At 51.2% G+C, this 20,372-nt stretch overlaps 1 protein-coding gene and 1 long non-coding RNA gene across 5 annotated transcripts in view; one reads left to right on the forward strand and one right to left on the reverse strand.

Annotated features, from left to right (window-relative positions):
- The window catches only part of SSBP3 (single stranded DNA binding protein 3), a 178,290-nt gene that overhangs the window by 155,714 nt on the left and 2,204 nt on the right, over nt 1-20,372 (forward strand). For all 4 annotated transcript variants that reach the window (XM_054486850.2, XM_054486879.2, XM_063655470.1 and 1 more), the window contains 8 exons: nt 6,527-6,591; nt 7,612-7,660; nt 8,315-8,350; nt 8,861-8,915; nt 10,690-10,760; nt 19,184-19,262; nt 19,531-19,559; nt 19,652-19,753. In XM_054486850.2, coding sequence (XP_054342825.1) covers nt 6,527-6,591; nt 7,612-7,660; nt 8,315-8,350; nt 8,861-8,915; nt 10,690-10,760; nt 19,184-19,262; nt 19,531-19,559; nt 19,652-19,753 — 486 coding nt within the window. The remainder of the gene's footprint in view (nt 1-6,526; nt 6,592-7,611; nt 7,661-8,314; nt 8,351-8,860; nt 8,916-10,689; nt 10,761-19,183; nt 19,263-19,530; nt 19,560-19,651; nt 19,754-20,372) is intronic.
- LOC134738640 (uncharacterized) lies at nt 10,615-18,763 on the reverse strand. The gene is made up of 3 exons (XR_010124525.1): nt 18,596-18,763; nt 16,191-18,139; nt 10,615-15,393 (listed from the first exon to the last, which is right to left on the reverse strand). It is a non-coding gene; the product is annotated as an uncharacterized LOC134738640 (long non-coding RNA).

Here is a 20,372-nt window from a genome sequence, read left to right on the forward strand (position 1 = left end):
TTCTTTATTTTTTTTGAGGCAGGGTTTACTCTGTCACCCAGGCTGGAGTGCAGTGGCATCATCTCTGCTCACCACATCCTCAGTCTCCCAAGTAGCTGGGACTACAGGCTCCCACCACCACGCCTGGCTAATTTTTGTATTTTTAGTAGAGACAGGGTCTTGCCATGTTGCCCAGACTGGTCTCGAACTCCTGGGCTCAAGTGATCCCCCAACCTCAGCCTCCCAAAGTGCTGGGATTATAGGCGTGAGCCACTGTGCCTGGCCAGGTCAAGTTCTCAATGTGATGCTGGCCACAGGGTGCTCCCCCTAAGGAAGCTATTTGTGTTTTCCAACTTTAGGGACTTAAAACCAATGTTAAGGCCTGTAGTTGCTTGGGTTTGGTGATTGCTTTTAATTTCTTCTTTTTTTTTTTTTTTTTTTTCTGGCAAAGTCATTAACAGTTTGTTAGGACCATCGTAACACTGAGATTCTAAAGGCTGGGAACAGTTGTCAGGCTATTTGAGAGCAGCAGGGTGTGCTGGCAGTTCAGAACTTCCTCTGGGCGTGGTGGATGTCTAATCATGTCTGCCCTTGACCCGTAGTCCAGCACACTCTTTGGCACACTTTAAAGAAGTGAGGGTCCCAGAGGCTGAGGCCCTGCAGTGAGACTCTCCTGGCCTCGCCCAAGCAGTGTACAAGGGGTAGAGCTCACATTAGACCCTAGGAGTGTCTCCAGCAGGAGCGGGAGAGGCTCACCCATCTTTATTTACGTTACACACCCTTGCCAACCTCAGGAACTCTGGAAGCATATCTCCTGCTCTTTATTTTACTTTATCAATGTGGAGACCCTAAAGTGCTTCACCCATGTTTCCTATACTCCTCTGGGTAGGGTGAGTATTAAATCCCAGAGCCAAACATCCTTTGAAGCAACCCAGGGTGTCTGCACTGGCCCATCACTGGGGTCAGGAAAGCCTGGCATTGATGTAGCACTGGGCCCGGACAAGGTTGATGGTGCAGGATGGATTACAGGGTCTGTGGTCACCTACGGCTCATCTTGGGCCCGGCAGAGCCTGGCGGTTTTGGACTCTGAGGTGGAGAGTAGGGAGAGGGCAGACTGTCCCTGTTCCCCAGGCCATTTCTCTCTCTCCCCTGAGCATGATGCCCTGTGGACAGGACAGGAACAAGCTCAGAACTTGGTTCTGGAAAGCACAGTCCTGACAGCAGCTCAGCCTGGCTGGGCCTCCAGTCTGTCATCTGCAAAATGGGCAGCAAGTGATGGCCTCATGGGGCTACTGGAGGGTGGGCGAAATAGCAGCTGTGAAATGTTACTTGAAGTCCCCACATGGTGTCCTGTGGATCCCTTCTCCTTCCCGCAGGCCCTGAGCTTGTGGGAGGGAGCCCTGCCTACTGCCACAGCCCGGGCTGTCAGGAAGGGCGGCCAGCCCCTTCAGCCTAAAGTAAGCACCACAACACACACAGTGCTGTGCTGAGACCAGGCTCAAAGGTGGGAGACCATTGGCATGTGATTCGCAGCCAGGGATTAGATTGCTTTTAGCCAGTGACCACTCCAGAACTTTCTGAACAAAGAATAGGTACAGTATGGTCATAGGGCTACTTTATTTCAAAACCGAATGGAGTGACATTGCATTTTGTGAGTCTGTGTCACATGTCAGCCTAAATGTCTCACAGGAACCAGCAGTGCAGGCATCACCCTGTCCTTTGTCATCAGTGCTTCAGACAGATTTTACTCTGGTTTCGTAAAGTGCCCGTGCCAGAAAGGAGATAGTACTTCCACTTAGAACTCTTCTTTCTAAAAAGTTTTATGTATGTCAGTATCAGGTAGTAACCTCTTATCCTAGTGTTTCAAAAGCAAATTTTAATAGGACGAAGCTAAAACTGAGGGGTTCCTGGTTGGACTTAGTAGAGAGAATGCCAGCCCCCATCAGAAGTGCGGTGGCTCCCAGACCCCAGGGTGCCAATTCCCAGAGCCACCGACATATTGGTGTTTCTGGTATTCAGGTTGGGGCTGGAGCCAGGACAGAGCAGAATCAGGTCATCATCCTGGTTTGTCTGCATTTGAGAGTTCAGATGAAGGAGAATCCACAGCCCCTGGGATGATCCTGTGCCACCCCCATCTCCTGGGGCTGATCCAGGGCCAGTCCAAGCTCAGTGCCACTGAGCAGAGGCCCCCAAAAGAGATGGATGGGTCATTAATCCTGGTCCTGAGCAACCCGAGCTGGTGAGGAAGGAAAAGGGCCCCTTGAGGAACTTTTCTCTAGTGGCCCCTGGGGGGTGTCCTGCATCAGATGGCCAGGCCCCTGCTGCCCAGAAAATGGCTTGGACAGCGTCAAGTCCACTCTGGTAGGTGAGTCCTACCTAAAGACTAGGAGAGCTATCCCCTAAGGGAAATACAGCACTGTGTGGTCTCCCGTCCCACCTGCCTCCACAAGATGCTTGACTAAGAATGCAGACTCTGGGGGCTGGCAGATCCAGGTTTCAACAGTGGGCACCTAGAAAGCCCTTCTGAGGATGTGGCAGGAGGGAGCAGCAGCCACCACCTCCAAGCTCCAGCCCCAGCCAGCTGCTTGGTCCCTTCTCACTGAGGACCTGGCGGAGTGCGAAGCTGAGACAGTGGTCAGGGCGCCTGCACTGTTCCTGAGTATGGATTAGGCCCTCTGCCCAGGGTCTGGGGCACCCAAGTGTCAACTAGGGTGAGGGGTTAGAAAGACTGGCCCCTGTGAATGTGGTCAGCCCCACGGCTGCACTGGAGGCTCCTGCCCTCTGCCCAGCTGCCCCAGCCCCTGCAGAGCAGTGCCAATGGCAGAGGGATACCTGGTTGGTAACCGACCCTTGTACAGCTTCACCATCATCATCTCCAGCCACGTGGTGCTGCAGGCAGGCAGGAGGTGGCTAAAGAGGGAACCCGTTTCTACTGAGTCTGAACTTCTGGGCGTTCCTGCCCTATGTGAGAAAACTTCCCTGCAAACCAGATTTCAGCCTGCTACTCGCTCCTGACATCTGTGTGGCCTTGGGCACGTCTCTGGCTTTCTGGTCCTCCAAGTTGTCATCTATGAAATGATGAGGTGCAAGTGGCCCTCCAGGGTCTGTGCCTCTATAGGCGGCAGGACTGGTGGAGAAGCTCCCTCTAGGAAGCTGCCATGCCGGCTCTTGGAGAGGCTCCTGAAGGCCAGGCAGGGTCAGGAGCGGGAGGATAGTGCACTTGGAGCCTCCCAGCTCAGCGGTGCGTACTGCATGTCAAGAGGGCTCTATGGAGTGAGCGCCTACTTATCATCTCCTCTCACCCCACTCTGTGCTGAGACATAACAGGCTTCTGCTCTTGTTCTGAGGTGCAGGCCTTTCTCTTGGATGGGAGAGGTGGCTGCAGTCCTGGAAAAGAACTCCATCTGGAAGACCTCTCCAGTCAGCTGAGCTGTACACACAGTGGAGAATAGGCCTGGGGAGGTGGCAAGCTGCTTGTCCTGGAGCAGCAGGTGGGGAGATGAGGCTGAGATTTGTAGAGGGGATTAGAAAGGGCCCTTTGAGACCCAAGCTTCTGCGATGCTGCGGTAGCATTAAGGGCTTTGGTGTTTGTTCTGCTGCTGACATCCCAAATCAGTGCACACCTCCTAGGGCTTACGGGGCACTTCAGAACCATTGTTTCATTTGATCCACTGGAGACCTGCAAGGTTGGAAACACATGGGGCTCTTTGTCCCCATTTTATAGACAGAGGAGCACAGCAGAGGGGATTGTGGCTCTAAAGCCAGAGCCATGCTGCAGGGCTTCACCCCAGCTCAGCCACGCACAGCTGCACAGTGGGGTCATTCTTCCTCTCTACCTCAGTTTTCTGGTCTATAAAGTGGGTGGAGGAAAGGGGTAATTGTGACGATTTATTGTAGGCAGTGCACACACAGTCTGTGGTACATGTGGGCATGCAATATAAGCACTATTGTCATTTGGTAATTTGCCCAAAGTCACCAGCAGGCAGCCAAGCCAAGGCCAGCCTTCCTGTGTTCTGACCTCAGGTCTCAAGTTCTGCTCTTCACCCCGTGGTAGAGTGGGCTTGGCCCCAGCACATTCCCCCAAGGCTGCCACTGTTTGCTTGAAGCCTGTGCCCTGAGCAGCTGCAGGGTGAGGCGGGGCCTGCCTTCTCTGGCTCCGGGTCTGGCTCTTCGTCAGCCAGCCTGGTGTTGCTCCTGAGATCATCTGCATCCTGTGTGGACATCCTTCCAGACTCCAAGCCTCTCTGTGGCTGAGCAAGCGGAGCAGGTGGCCCCAGGGTGGTGAGATTTGGGAGATGATCCCTGGATGCAGAACCCACCATCAGCTCAATATTGGCTCTGTGTGTGTCAGGCTCCAGGTCTCCGTCTTCCCATTCTGTCCCCCTTCCCATCCGCCTCCCGCCAGTTGCTTGGCTAAGCATACAGAATCTGGGGGCTGGCAGATCCAGGTTTAAATCCTAGCTGTCCATTTGCTCACTGCAACTTGAGGCAAAACTTTCTCCCTCAGACCTTCAGTCTCCTTTTCTGTAAAGTGGGAACAATCCCAGCCTCCTGGAGTTTTCACACAGATCAAACAAGAGACTGTACATAAAGTGTGTCATGCACTCAGTAAAGGGCAGTGAATGCTGGCCATTCCTTTGCCATCAAAATTCCAGCAACCTACTTCAAGTTCTCCTACAAGAGCAGAGCTTAAGCTGCAGCCAGGCTCCCTTTGGTCTCCATGCATTCCCTTCTTCGGTCTTTCATTGATTGCTTCAGTGTCGGCGTAGTGAGTGCCAGTCTGTGCCACTGGGTGCATGGGGTGGGGGGGGATGTGATCATCAAGACACAGCCCCACCTTCAAAGGGCACTTGGAGTCCACTAGGAGAGATGGGAGATGGACAGACACGTGGCCATGATCAGAACCCAGTGTGGCATGGTGGCGGGGGAGGGAGGTTAGAAGGCATTGTGGGAGTAACAGGGATGGAGCAGTCAGCCCCAAGGGGTGGGGTCAGGAGGGCTTCCTAGAGGAGCTGCTCTTGGAGCTGAGTATTGGAGGACAAGTAGGAGCCCACCAAGCAGGAAGCAGGGAAGCAAGGCATGCATGACTGCAGGGAAAATGACACTTGGAGAGAGGGTCAGGGGCAACACTGGCCTGGTTATATAGTAAGAGATATGCGTGTGATAAGAGGCCTGGTGCCTGTGACCCACCCTGTTGTGCCTCAGTGGGCCCTCCTGAGCTGAATCTGGACTGCTGGGACTTCGTGAGTTCTGTGTAGACTTTTCTCTCAAACATTGGCTGGGCACAGTGGCTCACACCTGTAATCTCGATACTTTGGGAGGCTGAAGCGGGAGGATCACTTGAGCCCAGGAGTTTGAGACCAGCCTGGGCAATGAAGTGAGACCCCATCTCTACAAAAAAATTTAAAAATTAGCTGGGCAGGCTGGGTGCGGTGGCTCACACCTGTAACCCCAGCACTTTGGGAGGCCGAGGTGGGTGGATCCTGAGGTCAGGAGTTCGAGACCAGCCTGGCCAACATGGTGAGACCCCGTCTCTACTAAAAATACAAATATCAGCTCGGCATGGTCGTGGGCGCCTATAATCCCAGCTACTTGGGAGGCTGAGTAATGAGAATCGCTTGAACCTGGGAGGTGGAGGTTGCAGTGAGCCGAGATCGTTCCACTGCATTCCTGCCTGGGCAACAAGAGTGAGACTTCATCTCCAGAAAAAAAAAAAATAATAATAATAATAATAATAATCAAAAATTAGTTGGGCATGGTGGTGCATGACTGTAGTCCCAACTACATGAGAGGCTCAGGTGGGGGGATTGCTTGAGCCCAGGAGGTCAAGGCTGCAGTGAGTTATGATTGCACTACTGCACTGTAGCCTAGGCAACAGAGCGAGACGCTATCTCAAAAAACAAAACAAAACAAAAAAATTCACACACACATAATGATGATCCCTCTGAGTGCAGAAATGGAGTTTTCTCCGGCTTCCCAGCATCATGTCTGTGGAGGGCCTCTGATGCTGACACATGGGTGGGGTAGGACTACCACCCGGACCTGGGGCAGGTTGGCGTGTCTGTACATGCCAGGCCTGGGCCTGCACCAGCCTTGGGCAGGCTTCTCAGGAGTGCCTGCTCCCATCCACATTGACACTCTCCCCTCGCCTCCATGCTTCCTCACCCCAGAGCCTCTCAGTGGGTTCCAAGACCAAGTCCATCCCCTCTTACTCGCCTGATCCCAGGGGGAAGGTACAGGATGACATCGTGGGAGCCCAGAGGGCAGCGGCTTGCTGGATAGCCATGTGTTTTTGAGAACTTCATCTTGAAAGCTCCTGAAAATGCGCACTGAATGTTGTGACTGTCCCTCTGTGCTGGCTTGTCATTGTGGTCCCTGTGACTTGGTTCCCACCCGCCCCACCGTTTTTGAAAGAATGTATTATTTTTTCTCATCGATCCTTTTCACAGACTAACCCTCTCACTATGTTTTGTCTGTTTGTTTCTCCTCCCTCCTCCTGTCTCCGGTTTCCTTCTTCTCATAGACTGACCCTTGGTTATCGTTGCAGAATTACGGCAGCGGCATGAGACCACCACCCAACTCCCTCGGCCCCGCCATGCCCGGGATTAACATGTAAGGCAAAAACGACCTGGCCCGTGGTTCAGAGTCCAGGTCTTCCCCCACCATCTGCCGGCACCCTGGGAGACTCATGATAAGGGGTCATTGCTGGTACCTCTCTGGACCTCAGTCTCCTCATCAGTAATATGAGGATATTTATGATCCTGGTGATGAGAGCTCAGCCTCATAGAGTGCCTCTGTGTGCTGGGCACGGTTCAGGCATGCTGCGTGCATCAGTTCACCTCATCTTCATGATTACCCTATGACGTGATTATTTTTATTTTTTATTTTTTTTTTTTTGAGACAGAGTCTCGTTCTATTGTCCAGGCTGGAGTACAATGGCACAATCTCGGCTCACTGCAATCTCCGCCTCCCGGGTTCAAGCGATTCTCCTGCCTCAGCCTACTGAGTAGCTGGTGTTACAGGCTCCCGCCAACATGCCTGGCCAATTTTTGTATTTTTAGTAGAGACGGGGTTTCACCATGTTGGCCAGGGTGGTCTCGAACTCCTGACCTCAAATGATCTGCCTGCCTCAGCCTCCCAAAGTGCTAGGATTACAGGTGTGAGCCACCGTGCCCGGCCTGACGCACTTCTTATTATAACCCCCTTACAGATGAGATCACCAAGACACAGAGAGGTTAAGTAACTTGCCCAGGCTCACACAGCTTTCAGTGGCAGGGTCAAGAGTTGAACCCCTGGACAGTGTAGCCACTGGTCTCTAGTGCGTTTGTGATTTTTAACCCTGTTGTGAGAATGTGGACTTCCTAGGAAGATGCACATGCAGAGGGAATTTTACATATTTTTTTTATCAAATTTTATATATTTTGTAAAGTTTACCTATAATTTAAAGCAGTTCATAGATTTCCACCCATGAAGTTACCCATTACTGCCCCGAGCCAGAAGGCTCTAAACCACAGGGCTGTAGGAAGGACTTCCTGTTGTGATTTCAGCCCTTTCCTTCTGCCCCTGCTGCCTCCACCGCTTGGAGTTTACAGCGCCTTTTTCATTGTCCACATCTCTTTCTCCCTCTCTCAGGGGCCCGGGAGCTGGCAGACCCTGGCCCAATCCTAACAGTGCTAACTCAGTGAGTACCTGGGTCGGGTGGGGTGGTGTTTGTCAGGGGAGCAGTTCTGGGTGCAGGGGAGCTACTGTCCCTGGGTGTAGGTGTCACAGGAAGTGGGAGATGCAGCAGGACTCTACTGATGCTTCTAAGGAGAAGGCCGTGTGGAGGTGGAGGCCTGGGAGTAACGTGCAGCGGTCATCAAGGGCTCCACCCCTGCCCTGCCTGCCCAGCCAGCCCACTCCTCTGGGGAGTAAGCTGAGAACCTGGGCTCAGAGAGCACTGTTCAGAGTGGAGACCCCTACCCATCTCCTCCCCAGCAGGGCTGGAAGGTGCGGGTAAGGGGCTCAGCACAGACAGTGGGGTGAAGGCCAGACGAATGTGGGGTAAAGCTGTTTCCTGCCCTCTCAAACCGGAGGGCCTCCTATGTCCTCCCTGTGTCTGTGGCTGCCTCCCAGGACTGGGGAGTAAGAGACCAGGGTCTCAGGGTCAGTTCAATGTAGCAGAGAGAACTGGGCTTCAGCCACGTCCCAGCCCTCCCAGGGGAACCAAGCGGGTGGCCAGCTCACTGGGTGGCGATGCCTTTCCTGTGAAGAGTGGGTCGTGTCCTCAGGGAGGTTTGGCAGCTGAGGGCACTCAGTGACTCTGACGCGGGGCTCCCCGACATCTTGTTTTTAGATTCCATACTCCTCCTCATCACCTGGTACCTATGTGGTAAGTGTGTGGGTTTGGGGCCTTGCATGTCTAGCCACGTGGGACTGAGTGTGCAAGAGAACTGCTCTGGGGTCCCCGTTTCTTTCCCTTTCACTGAGCAGAGGTTCCAAACTGCTAGAACTTGCTGTCAATATTCAGTCATCTGTACAGACCCAGGGTGGCCCAGAAATCCCCATACCAGACCTGGGGGTAGAACTGCCTTCTGGGAAGCTGACCAGTGGGCTGCTTGGCATCCACCACAGGCCTCTCCAGTGGGCATGCCTGTGAGCACATAATGCAGGCACACACACCCACAGGGGCTGCTTGGTCTGAAGAAAGGGACGGGGGACATCCAAGTCCCCTTCTGAAGCTTGAGTACTTTGGCTCTGAGTGAGCGCTGGGGGTGTAGCAAGATGAATAGTGGCTGGGCCCGGGGCGAGCAGTTGCTGCTGACCAGGGTGGAGGATGCCGGCCCCTCCCCACGTTCGTTACCACTGTGGGCGTCTGATGTCAATTTTATCTCATCTTCAGGGACCCCCTGGTGGTGGCGGCCCTCCAGGAACACCCATTATGCCCAGTCCCGCAGGTAAGAGCACTTGAGGGGAAAGTGGGGGGTCTGGTGGTGGGGGTGGGGCATGTTGCCAGAGAGACCTGGAGGGGCACTGTTGCAGAGCCAGAGCTTACCCCACTCCTTCCTGAGCAGCACATCTTCCACTGGGCATTTAGGGGGCAGGGGTCCCTTGATGACACTAACCTACTCCTCTGATGCTGCTCCATAAAGGACAGGGCTGAGCAGAGCAGTCTAGGAACAGGGATTCTCGTTGCCCTTGAATCCCTTTTGTTGGGAAGAACCCTGTTCAGGATAGGCATTTCCCCAGATGACTCAAAAAGGGGCCTTGGGGTTCTGGCATCCTGGGACCAGGATTCTGAGGCATGCTACCTTTGGAGTTTCCATAGCTCCTGGCTTCTGGTCCTCTATATAGGAGCTCCCTTCTCTCCCCCACCCCCTCCCCCCACCCCCACTTTTTTTTTTCTTTTTTGAGGCAGAATCTCGCTCTGTCACCCAGCCTGGAGTGCAATGGCATAATCTCGGCTCACTGCAATCTCTACCTCCCAGGCTCAAGCGATTCTCCTGTCTCAGCCTCCCGAGTAGCTGGGATTACAGGCACGCACCACCGTGCCCAGCTAATTTTTGTATTTTTAGTAGAGATGGGGTTTCACCATGTACCCAGGCTGGCCTTGAACTCCTGACCTCAGGTGATCCACCTGCCTCAGCCTCCCAAAGTGCTGGGATTACAGGCGTGAGCCACCGCGCCCAGCCCTCCCTGTTTCTTTAAACAAAAGAGGGCATGTGTGCACATACATGGGCATGTGCGCGCGCGCGCGCGCGCACACACACACACACACACACACACAGCATCACAATTATGTTTCTTTCCCAACACACACACACACACACACACACACACACACACACACACACACACACACACACACACACACACACACACACACACACACACACACACACCATCACAATTATGTTTCTTTCCCAGCTAAGAATAGCATACCAGCCAGCTAGAAGGAATTCAACATACGATCCTTACCCACCCCAAAAATAAAAAGTGAGAGGTAGCTGGATTCCTGCCCAAGAATTACGGTGCCTGCTCCTGATAGAAACGTTTTAGCTGGAGACTTTTTTGGCTAATTGGGGAGATGGAGGGGACTCTCCCCCGCCCCCTCCTCGGCTCCCCATAGCAGGGAAGCTGCTCAGCTGCAGGGGTGGAGCTGGCCGCAGCCGGGATCCTGGGCTCCCACTCCGGCTCTCTCTTTCTGCTGCTGCATTTTGATGAGCTGCATGACCTACATTCCGACTGGGCCACATGCACCCACTCCATATGTGAATGCGTTTCCAGCCCCATCCCTGCCTCTCCCTCCTGCCCCATCAGCCTGGCAGGGTGGCCTCTGGGTAATTTGCCACGTTTCCCTTTCCCTGATTTGATTAAAACCACTTTGTAGGGTGGTGGAAGGAGAGTACAGGTGGTGGTTCTGCTGCCCCCATGTTGTCCCAGGCAGTGTCTGGGGACCAGATTTGGTGTGGGGTGGGGAGACAAGAATTTGAACCCGTAATCCCCCTGTGCTGTGTCCACACTGCTGGGGTTGAGTGGTTTTCACAGTTGAATTTTCTGTGATTAAAAACTTTGTGAATCTTCATTAAATACAAATTAGCCAGAAAATGGTGGTACTTAGAGGAAATTTTAGGTGATAAAATACAAAAGAATAAGTTCAAGTGCCATGAGTTTGTTTTAATTAAGAAACGAATTAATCACCCCGACTTGTGGGTTTTCACTGTTCTACAGATTCAACAAATTCCAGTGACAACATCTACACAATGATTAATCCGGTGCCACCTGGAGGCAGCCGGTCCAACGTAAGTCTGCTTTCTAATAATTTACATATCAGACACCATAACAAATCATAATTAACTTCATCAGCTGAGGGGAAAGCAAGTTTAATTGATTTCAGCCATTTGTTACCAAAGATGAATAAAATAAACCGTCAGAAAAGTGATTAACTCTTGGGCAACTCAGTTCCCATTTCATAGGCGGCAGGGGGTGGGAGAGGAAGGGGTGGGACGATGCTCACCCTCTGGTTAGAGCCAGGGCGCCCGCTGTGCTGCTGGGACTTGCCACCTCCTGCTGTGCTGGTGGGGGAAGCGCCAGGCTGCAGGTGGGGTCTGGCCTGGTCTCTGCCCAGCTGACTGGCTGTGCTGGCCCGGGCAATCCCTCTCCTCCTGGGCCTGTTTCTGGGGCTGTGGAGCTGAGGGTGGAGCCAGCAGCAAGGGGACACGGCTCGCTGGGGGACCCGCCTGCCTGTGCTGCTGCCAGGAGCTCTGGAACTCCCAATACCTGGCAGCTTCTTTGCGTCTCAGAGTTGCAGCCCTTGGGTGATGTTGCAGCTCACATTTCCCCATTTCTGATTCCTGCTTGCCCCACTTCCTCCCGTGTCCCCTGCACCCACTGGATGGGACTTGGTTAGTCAGCTACAGCCTGTCTCCTCACCCAGCGGGCGTTGCCCAAGGTCAGGGCCTGATCTGCTTCCCCTCCACAGGCAACCCTTCCATTCTAGTTCTTTCCCTTCCTCCTCCATGCAGGCCTCAGGTGAACCTGTTCAGCCTTGCCCCTCCAGGAGCTCAGGGTCTGAAAAGGAGGTCTACAGACTGTAGAGCCAGAGAGTGGGCCTGGGGCCCTAAAGTGCAAGGCTTTGGCCTGGTTGAGGGGGTGGGGCCTTTTGGGGCACTCTGGTTTTGTTGGCTCCGTTCCTGAGGTGACACCCGGATCATCCCACGTGTTAAACCCCAAGCGCGGGCTGCCCCGTGCTGGATATTGCCTATATTTTCTCTCCCAGCAGCCCTCTGAGGGATGGTTTCTGGCCTGCCTCCTTTGCCAGGGTCCTCACTGGTGTGACCAACCATCTGGCTTTTAACACTAAAAGCCCCACATCCTGAGGAATCCCAGGACACAAAAAGCCCTGGGTTTTGTCAGTGATGCAGAAGGTTGGGTGGAAAGTATAAAACCCACACAGAGGGATGACAGCACTGTTTGTAGCATTGGATGGAAATGGCGTGGACGATCTGCCTCGAGTGGTCACTGTCGCCATGTTTCCTGACGTGGATGCTGGCATCAGGACTTGTGATTCACCATGGATTACATCATTCAGGCTGCAACTCCACGCGCTGCAGTCATGCACGTTAGTAGCACCCGCCTAGGAGTCTGCTGCAGATTCAGTGTTGAGCTTTTTGTCTAGACGGTGCTGGTTTCAGTCTTGACATCGTGAATGTTGTGACCGTATTTCCTAAGAGTTCAGATGATGAAAATGAGAATGGTGACAATGACAGCACCAGCGTGACCCAGGCATCACTGGGAAAGAAGGTTAAATGACCGTGTTACTTTAATGACAGATGCAAGGACACACACAACTGGATTAGAGAGGAAAGAACCCAAACAGAATGTACTGTGCAGTGTGCAGAAAAGAATTTGGGATTGGGCATGTGGAGAAGGGGAGGTGGAGGCACATTGGACATTGAGTCTCTCAAGTCTGAGGCATATCTTTCTAAATCAAGGTTTTTTTGACCTCCAAAGACAGCAGTTCTCAGTCAAAAACAGCGGTCGCAGAATTAGCTTGGGCATACTCCTTGAATGGATGCCATTATCATCTTGTTCCCTTGATTGCACCACAAACCAAGAAGGTTACATTTCCTGATTCAGAGGTTACAGACTAAAAGTCCTGTGTGTGAACCAAAGGGAAGAGGGGCTTTGGTAACAGATGCATTGCCCCTTCACGGTAGTGCTGACCCTGTCTGATCCTTCCAGTATTCGTGCTTCCAAGTGCGTCAAGGGCTGCCTCAAGTCATGGCAACAGGTTTTGGCTGGCTCTTAGGTATGTTGATTTGAAAACTGGAGTTTCAAACCGTCTTCTCGATTTCTGTGAAGATTTTAGTGAAGCCACTGAAGACGTAAGAGATTGTTGTTCTCTTGTCCAAATACAACCTAGACTTTGCTCATTTATCTACATATTTGGCAGACAGTACACAGTTAATTTGAGCAAATTTCATTTAGTCCATAAGCTTCTTACCAATGAAAATGAAAACATCTTACCTGCTAAATGTTCACACCTCGTACCCGACACTGTCACAAAGGGGTGTAATTTGCTTACCTGTGATACCAGCTTTCATAATGAAAGTTTTGGGTCACCTTTCAGTTTCCTCAAAACATGCCAAAGCACTTAATGAGATCTTTGACTTTACAGACAGGAGAATGCCTCAGACACGTTTCCACAAGATGACTATCATTGCTGGCCATAGAAAAGATGTTCAAATGTTGGCTTGCCGTGAAAACTGCTATTTTTTAAAGTGTGAGACAAGAAGGATGTCCTTCTCTAATTTGGAAATGCATTGAGATGAGAATGGAAAAAGGAATTACAATAAAATACAGGCCAGGCACGTTGGCTTACGCCTGTAACCCAAGCACTTTGGGAGGCCAAGGTGGGAGGATCACTTAAATCCACAAATTCAAGACCAACCTGGGTAACAGAGCAAGACATCCTCACCATCTCAGCAACAAAAAAATAAAAATAAAAAATACATAGGCTGGGTGCAGTGGCTCACACCTGTAATCCCAGCACTTTAGGAGGCCAAGGTGATCAGATCACTTGGGGTCCGTCAGGAGTTCAAGACCAGCCTGGCCAACATAGTAAAACACCATGTCTACTAAAAAATACAAACATTACCTAGGTGTGGTGGTGCATGTCTGTAGTCCCAGCCACTCGGGAGGCTGAAGCAGGAGAATCACTTGAGCCTGGGAGGCGGAGGTTGCAGTGAGCCAAGATCACACCACTGCACTACAGCCTGGGTGACAGAATGAGACTCCGTTTCAAAAAAAAAAAAAAATACATAAAAAATAAAATAGAAATGTATATACTGTTTTGCCAGTACTCTCTGATGCTCCTTAAGGAGCCCCGAGGAGCCTAGATGGGGCTAGCCAGCCACACTTGGTTTGTTGGGTATCACGGAGAGGCGGCCACAAAACCTCATACACCATTTAATGCTTGAGAACTCAAAAAATGTCACCAGAAAAGGCAGTCAAGTTAAACAGGACTTTCTCAATTTCTTCATTAAAACTGTAACATATTTGGAATCCAACTTGGATTTTGCAACTTCAGATTACCTCTGTGCTTTAAAATCATTTTTTTTAATAATTTTAATTTATAACATCCATTGTGCTTTGGAGTGTTAAAAAAATGATGGACATCTGGGCGGGCACGGTGGCTCACGCCTGTAATCTGAGCGCTTTGGGAGGCCGAGGTGAGAGGATCACTTGAGGTCAGGAGTTCCAGCTTGACCAACATGGTGAAACCCCGTCTCTACTAAAAATACGAAAATTAGCCAGGCGTGGTGGCTGGTGCCTGTAATCCCAGCTCCTCAGGAGGCTGAGGCAGGAGAATTGCTTGAACGCGGGAGGCGGAGGTTGCAGTGAGCTGAGATTGCAACGCTGCGCTCCAGCCTGGGTGACAGAGTGAGACTCCATCTCAAAAAAAAAAATTAGCCGGGCATGGTGGCACACGCCTGTAGTCCCAGCTACTCAGGAGGCTGAGTCAGGAGAATCGCTTGAACCTGGGAGGTGGAGGTTGCAATGAGCAGAGATCGTGCCATTGCACTCCAGCCTGGGCAGCAGAGTGAGATTCTGTCTCAAAAAAAAAAAAAAAAGCTGGACATCTTAGACAGGGATAGCCCATCTGATGAAACAGATGCAAAGGCCTGATTGACAAGCAGCTGGTCCACCAAAGCCAGCCCCTGGACAAAAATGGATGGACATCTTTGGAGAGATGGACATGAATTCCTACAAGTCCCAAAACCCATGCTTATAAGTAAAAGCCGAAGTACTTTGTGTGTAAGGGTTGTGTGGAAAGGATATTTAGTTTGGTGTTACCGTATTTGGTTGACACCAGGAGTCAGTGTAACATGGGCTTTGAGTAAACAGAGTGACAAGTCAAATGGGTTTTAAGTTTGACTATATTCCGTTTTACCAGTGCATTTAAAAGAAAGATGTTCTAAGCTGGGTGCAGTGGTGTATGCCTGTAGTCAGCTACTTGGGAGGCTGAAGTGGGAGGATTGTTTGAGCCTAGGAACTTAAGGCTGCAGTGAGCCATGATCATGCCACTGCACTCCAACCTGGATGACAGAGCCAGACTCCACCTCTTTTTTTTTTTCTTTTTTAAAAAGGATGTCCTAAAGGCTATAAAGGCTTCAGGCAATTCAGAGACCAGTGGGAAAGGAAGCAGAGCAGAATGTTCTAATGTGTCCTAGGGCAGAAAGAAACATTGTTATTTTTTATTTAAATATTAGTAATGTTTGTTTCATTAATCCTACTGTGTTTATGTTTGTATGTTTATTTAGAGATAGGGTGTTTGTCACCCAGTCTAGAGGGCAGTGTCACAGTCATGGCTCACTGCAGCGTCAGCATCTGGGGCTCAAGGGATTCCTCCCACCACAGCCTCCTGAGTAGCTGGGACTACAGGCACGTGCCACCACACCTGGCTAATTTTCTTTGTTGTTGCAGAGATGAGGTCTCACTATGTTGCCCAGGATGTTCTTGCACTCCTGGGCTCAGGCGATCCTCCTGCCTCAGCCTCCCAAAGGGATTACAGGTGTGAGCCACCACGCCTGGCCTATGTTTTATTTTTTAAAAACATAAATAATAAGCCAGGTGCAGTGGCTCGAGCCTGTAGTCCCAGCTATTCAGGAGGCTGAGGCAGGTGGATCACTTGAGCGCACTCTAGCTTGGGTGACAGAGCAAGACCTCATCTCTAAAAAATAATTAAGTAATACAGCCTATCAAATTTAAGTATTCGAGTAAAAAGTTATTTCTCTATCAGAGGACAGAAATGTTATAAAAATATTAATATTTTTTTCCTCATACATATCAATCATTTAACTAGTCCACCTCCTAATTGCTACTAATTGCCGCTGTTAACAGTTCCTATTGTTGTTTACATAATAGCGTTAATCTAATGGAAAAGTAAATAATACAGAATAAATGATGCTGAGACAACTGAATATCCACATGTGGACAAATGAGATTGAACTGTGTCTTTACAGCAGTACACAAAAGTTAAAGTAGATCATAGGGGGCCAGGCACGCTGGCTCACACCTATAATCCTGGCACTTTGGGAGGCCGAAACAGGTGGATCATATTGAGGTCAGGAGTTCGAGACCAGCTTGGCCAACGTGGTGAAACCCTGTCTCTACTAAAAATACAAAATTAGCCAGGTGTGGTGGCACGCACCTGTAGTCCCAGCTACCTGGGAGGCTGATGCATGAGAATCGCTTGAACCCAGGAGGCAGAGGTTGCAGTGAGCCAAGATCACGCCACTGCACTCCAGCCTGGCCAACAGAGTGAGAACCTGTCTCAAAAATAAATTAAAAAATAATAAAAAATAAAACAAAGTAGACCATAGATCTAAATGTTAGAGCTGAAACTACAAAACACTTGAAGTAAACACAGGAGTAAATCTTCATGACCTGAGTTAAGCAAAGCCTTCTTAGATGCAAGACCAAAAGCACAAGTAGCAAAAGAAAAAAGTAGACAAACTGGACTTCATCGGAGATTAAGATTCGTGCTTCAAAGGACACCGTCAAGGAAGTAAAAAGACAAACCACACAATGGAGAAAATATTCACAAATCATGTATCTGATAAGGGACTTGAATTCAAAATACATAAAGAGCTCTTAGAAAAAAACTCAATAATAACCCAATTTAAAAAATGGGACAAGGATCTAAATGGACATTTCTCCAAAAATTACAAATAGCCAGTAAGCACATGAGAAGATGCTCAGCATCGTTAGTCATTAGGAAATTCAAATCAAAACCACAGTGAGATAGCACTTCACACCCACTAGGACGGCTGTAGTAAAAAAGATAATGACTGGTGTTGGCGAGGGTGTGGAAGCATTGGAACTCTCAGACACTGCTCGTGGGAATGTAAAATGACACAGCTGCTTTGTTAAACAGTTTGACGTTTCCTCGAAAGATCAGACAGCCTAGTGATGTCTGCTGTGATATGGTAATTGGGTTACCCTATGACCCAGCAGTTCTCCTCCTAGGTATCTGCCCAAGAGAAATGAAAACGTATGTCCACACGGCGGCTTGTACGTCAGTGTCATTAGTCGTAATAGCCAAACCGTGAAAACAACCTGAACGTTCCCTCTGCTGATGAATGGATAAATGAAATGTGGTATATCTATACGGTGGACTACTTTTTGACCATAGGAAGGAATAAAGTACTGGTTCATGTGACAACACTGATGAACCTTGAAAACATGCTAAGTGAAAGAAACCAGCCACAAAAGCTCACATGATTCTGTGTATATGACATGTCCAGGATAGGCAAATCCGTGGAGACAGAAAGTAGATTAGTGTTTGCCTGGGGCCGGGGGGTTGGAGGGGGACAGAAATGACTGCAGTCGGGTACAGGATTTCTTTCTGAGGTTATGGAAACGTTCAAAATTGGTTGTGGTGATGGTTGCACACAGTATATTCAGTGTAAATATACTGAAAACCACTGAATTGTACTTAAATGGGTCAGTTATATGCTCTGTGAATTATATCTCAATAAAACTTAATATACAGAAAGTATACAATAATATGTCATTTTGAAGAAATACTTGTTTCTTAATACATTGATGTTAAAGTAACAACATATTCATGTTAAGGTAATGACATACATGTACATAATTCTGTATTATCATGTTTGGGGATTTCGGGGGTCTGGCATGGCTGTGTCCTGGGTTGGCTCCCCAGAAAGCTGGTTACTTTCATCCTCTTATCACTTAGGTTAATAAGCACGAAATTTGTTGCTAGATGGCAAAATGTGCCCAAAAGCCTGTGAGCTGCTTTGTTGGGGGGTCCACTGGAGAGGCAAGGATGCGCCACCCCTCCCCCAGTCTGGGTGGGCACGGGGAAGCAGCTCATACCCTAGCTGTGCCCCTGCAGCCTGGTCACAGCCTTACCCCTTACACCCCTTTCTGTGCTCCGGCACGCCATGCTGCCACCCACTTGGTAGCCTTCTGCTCATGTGGGACCCCTGCCTTAGAGTGATTTCCGCGATGGGCTCTGCCTGCCCAGATTTTACCCCTCAATTTTGTTGATGCTCTCCTCCTCCTCCAGGCAGCCGGTTCTGATATCTCTGCCTTGCTCTGAAGCCACAGCTGTACTTTGCAGCTGTCTTTGGAAGTCAGCATCTCTTTCCTCCTGTGGGGTAGTTGGGTATCCGTGAGCTGCTCCTCTGGGCTGGGGCTCAGGTGTGACTCAGCTCTGCGTCTGTGGCACCCAGTACCGGCCAGGTGCCAAACAGCCCTCCATTCCACCACCTCCACTCCCTTCCCACTCAATGCAGATCCAGTCTGCATCACAGGGCCTTGGTGCTCCAGGCTGGGCTCAGCCACCCCTCCCCAGCCCTGTGACTCGTGGCTGTGGGATGTGACCTTTTCTGTTCTTCCTTTCCGAGAAGGGTTTGATAGTTCCAGATAGGCTTGTGGGTGGGTAGAATCGACTCTTATCTCCGAGCCCCCATCTGCCACACCAACAGTTCTGCACGGGAGCCTCATCAGTGACCTCCCGCCACCACCCCACAGTCCCAGGGTGCCATGCAGTGCCTCCTGGGCCAGTGCCCTAGCTCCCTCTTCCCCACCACTCATCAAACCTCACCTCTTCTCACCGCCCAGCCCCAGGAAACATCTTCATTTCTAACTTCTTCCTTTCGTTAGCTTGGAGAGGGCCAGCATGACTGCTGCCAGGTTCCAGTCCCAGCTCCTCCACCTCCAGCCTCTGGGACCTCAAGCAAAGTGTTCCCTCTCAGTGCTTCTGTTTCCTCACCTGTGAAGTGGGGATGAGAAGCACAGATGTTTTGGTCCCTGGCCTGACATGGTCAGAGAGCTGTCCACATGTGCCTCTGTTTGGGGAACCACACCCTCCACACGGGGGATGGAGAGGGCCCTGTGGTGGGATCCGAGAGGCTCAGTTTCAGAGCTGCCTCTGTGTGGAGTTGGGTGGCAGCGGGCCAGTCCCTCTCCCTCACCTGGGTCATTGGAATGAGCACCTCTGCCCTGCAGCTTGGAGGGCCAAGGTGAGGACCCTGGCCCAGCTGCCAGGCAGGACATGTCCGAGTGTGAACAGAGCCTGCCGGAGCAGGGGTTCCCCAGGGCCAGGACTCTGGCGCGGCTGTAGCCCCCTGCCTGTGAGGGGTGCAGAGGGCCTGGGCCCACTGAGCTGCCATGCCCTGTGCTTCTTCCCCAGTTCCCGATGGGTCCCGGCTCGGACGGACCGATGGGCGGCATGGGTGGCATGGAGCCACACCACATGAATGGATCATTAGGTGAGTGGCCCCTGCCCTCGCCATGCCCCACCCTGCCTGGGCAGCCAGCTCTGTGCCTTAGCTCCTGGTTCAGCTGGGCTTGGTACACAGCCCTGGCCAGCCTTGGCTGGGCACACAGGACAATCCTGAGAGGGATGCCGCACAGAAAGCCCTCCGCACAGTGTGGGACTGGGATGGAAGGGCTTAGAGGCCCAAGGAGCCCAGGACAAGGGGAGACCCCTCCGTGGAAGAGCAAGCAAGAAACAATTGGATTATTTTTTCTTTCCAGGGTCAGGCGACATAGACGGACTTCCAAAAGTGAGTGTGCACTCGGTCTCCCTGGCGGCGCCTCATCTGTGTGGGCAGGTTGTTGGGGACACAGGTTCTCACCTCCTTTCCTCTTTCCACAGAATTCTCCTAACAACATAAGTGGCATTAGCAATCCTCCAGGCACCCCTCGAGATGACGGCGAGCTAGGAGGGAACTTCCTCCACTCCTTTCAGAACGACAATGTAAGCCTCGCCCCCCGCCTGCTGCTCTCGTCCCCACGGCCTGGGGACTCTTACCTAACAAGTTGCGAGCTACGGAGCCGGGCTGCAGCCTGCCAGCTAAGCTGGTGGCCGTGTTATGGGCTTTCCACCTCAGTTATTTTTTTAGCAGAAGTGTGCAGCCTTGACGCTGCCCCGAGACTGCCTGCTGGTGGGGCCTTCTGGAGGCAGCTCCATGCAGGCTGGATGCCTCTGGCACTAAATTAAGCTGATATGGCCGGGAAACCCCTGGGCTGAGAGAGTTGGGGCACTATTGCCCCACGGGTCCATTTCCATCTGTCCAGTGGGGAAAGGTTCATGCAGCCAGTGATTTTCAGGGCTCTCAACACAGGGGTTGGCTGTCTGCTTTTCTGTAGTGGGCTTCTGTGTGCATTCTCATTTGAAGAAACAGTGTTACGATTAAGCAGCTTTCAAGAACCCCAGACTGCCAGCCTGGCCAACATGGCGAAACCTCATCTCTACACAAAAACACAAAAATTAGCCGGGTATAGTGTCGCATGCCTATAGTCCCAGCTACTTGGGAGGCTAAGGCGGGAGGATTGCTTGAGCCCAGGAGGTTGAGGCTGCTGTGAGCCTTGATCGC

The sequence above is a fragment of the Pongo pygmaeus genome, chromosome 1, assembly GCF_028885625.2.
Source record: "Pongo pygmaeus isolate AG05252 chromosome 1, NHGRI_mPonPyg2-v2.0_pri, whole genome shotgun sequence".
In the NCBI taxonomy this organism is placed as follows: domain Eukaryota; kingdom Metazoa; phylum Chordata; class Mammalia; order Primates; family Hominidae; genus Pongo; species Pongo pygmaeus.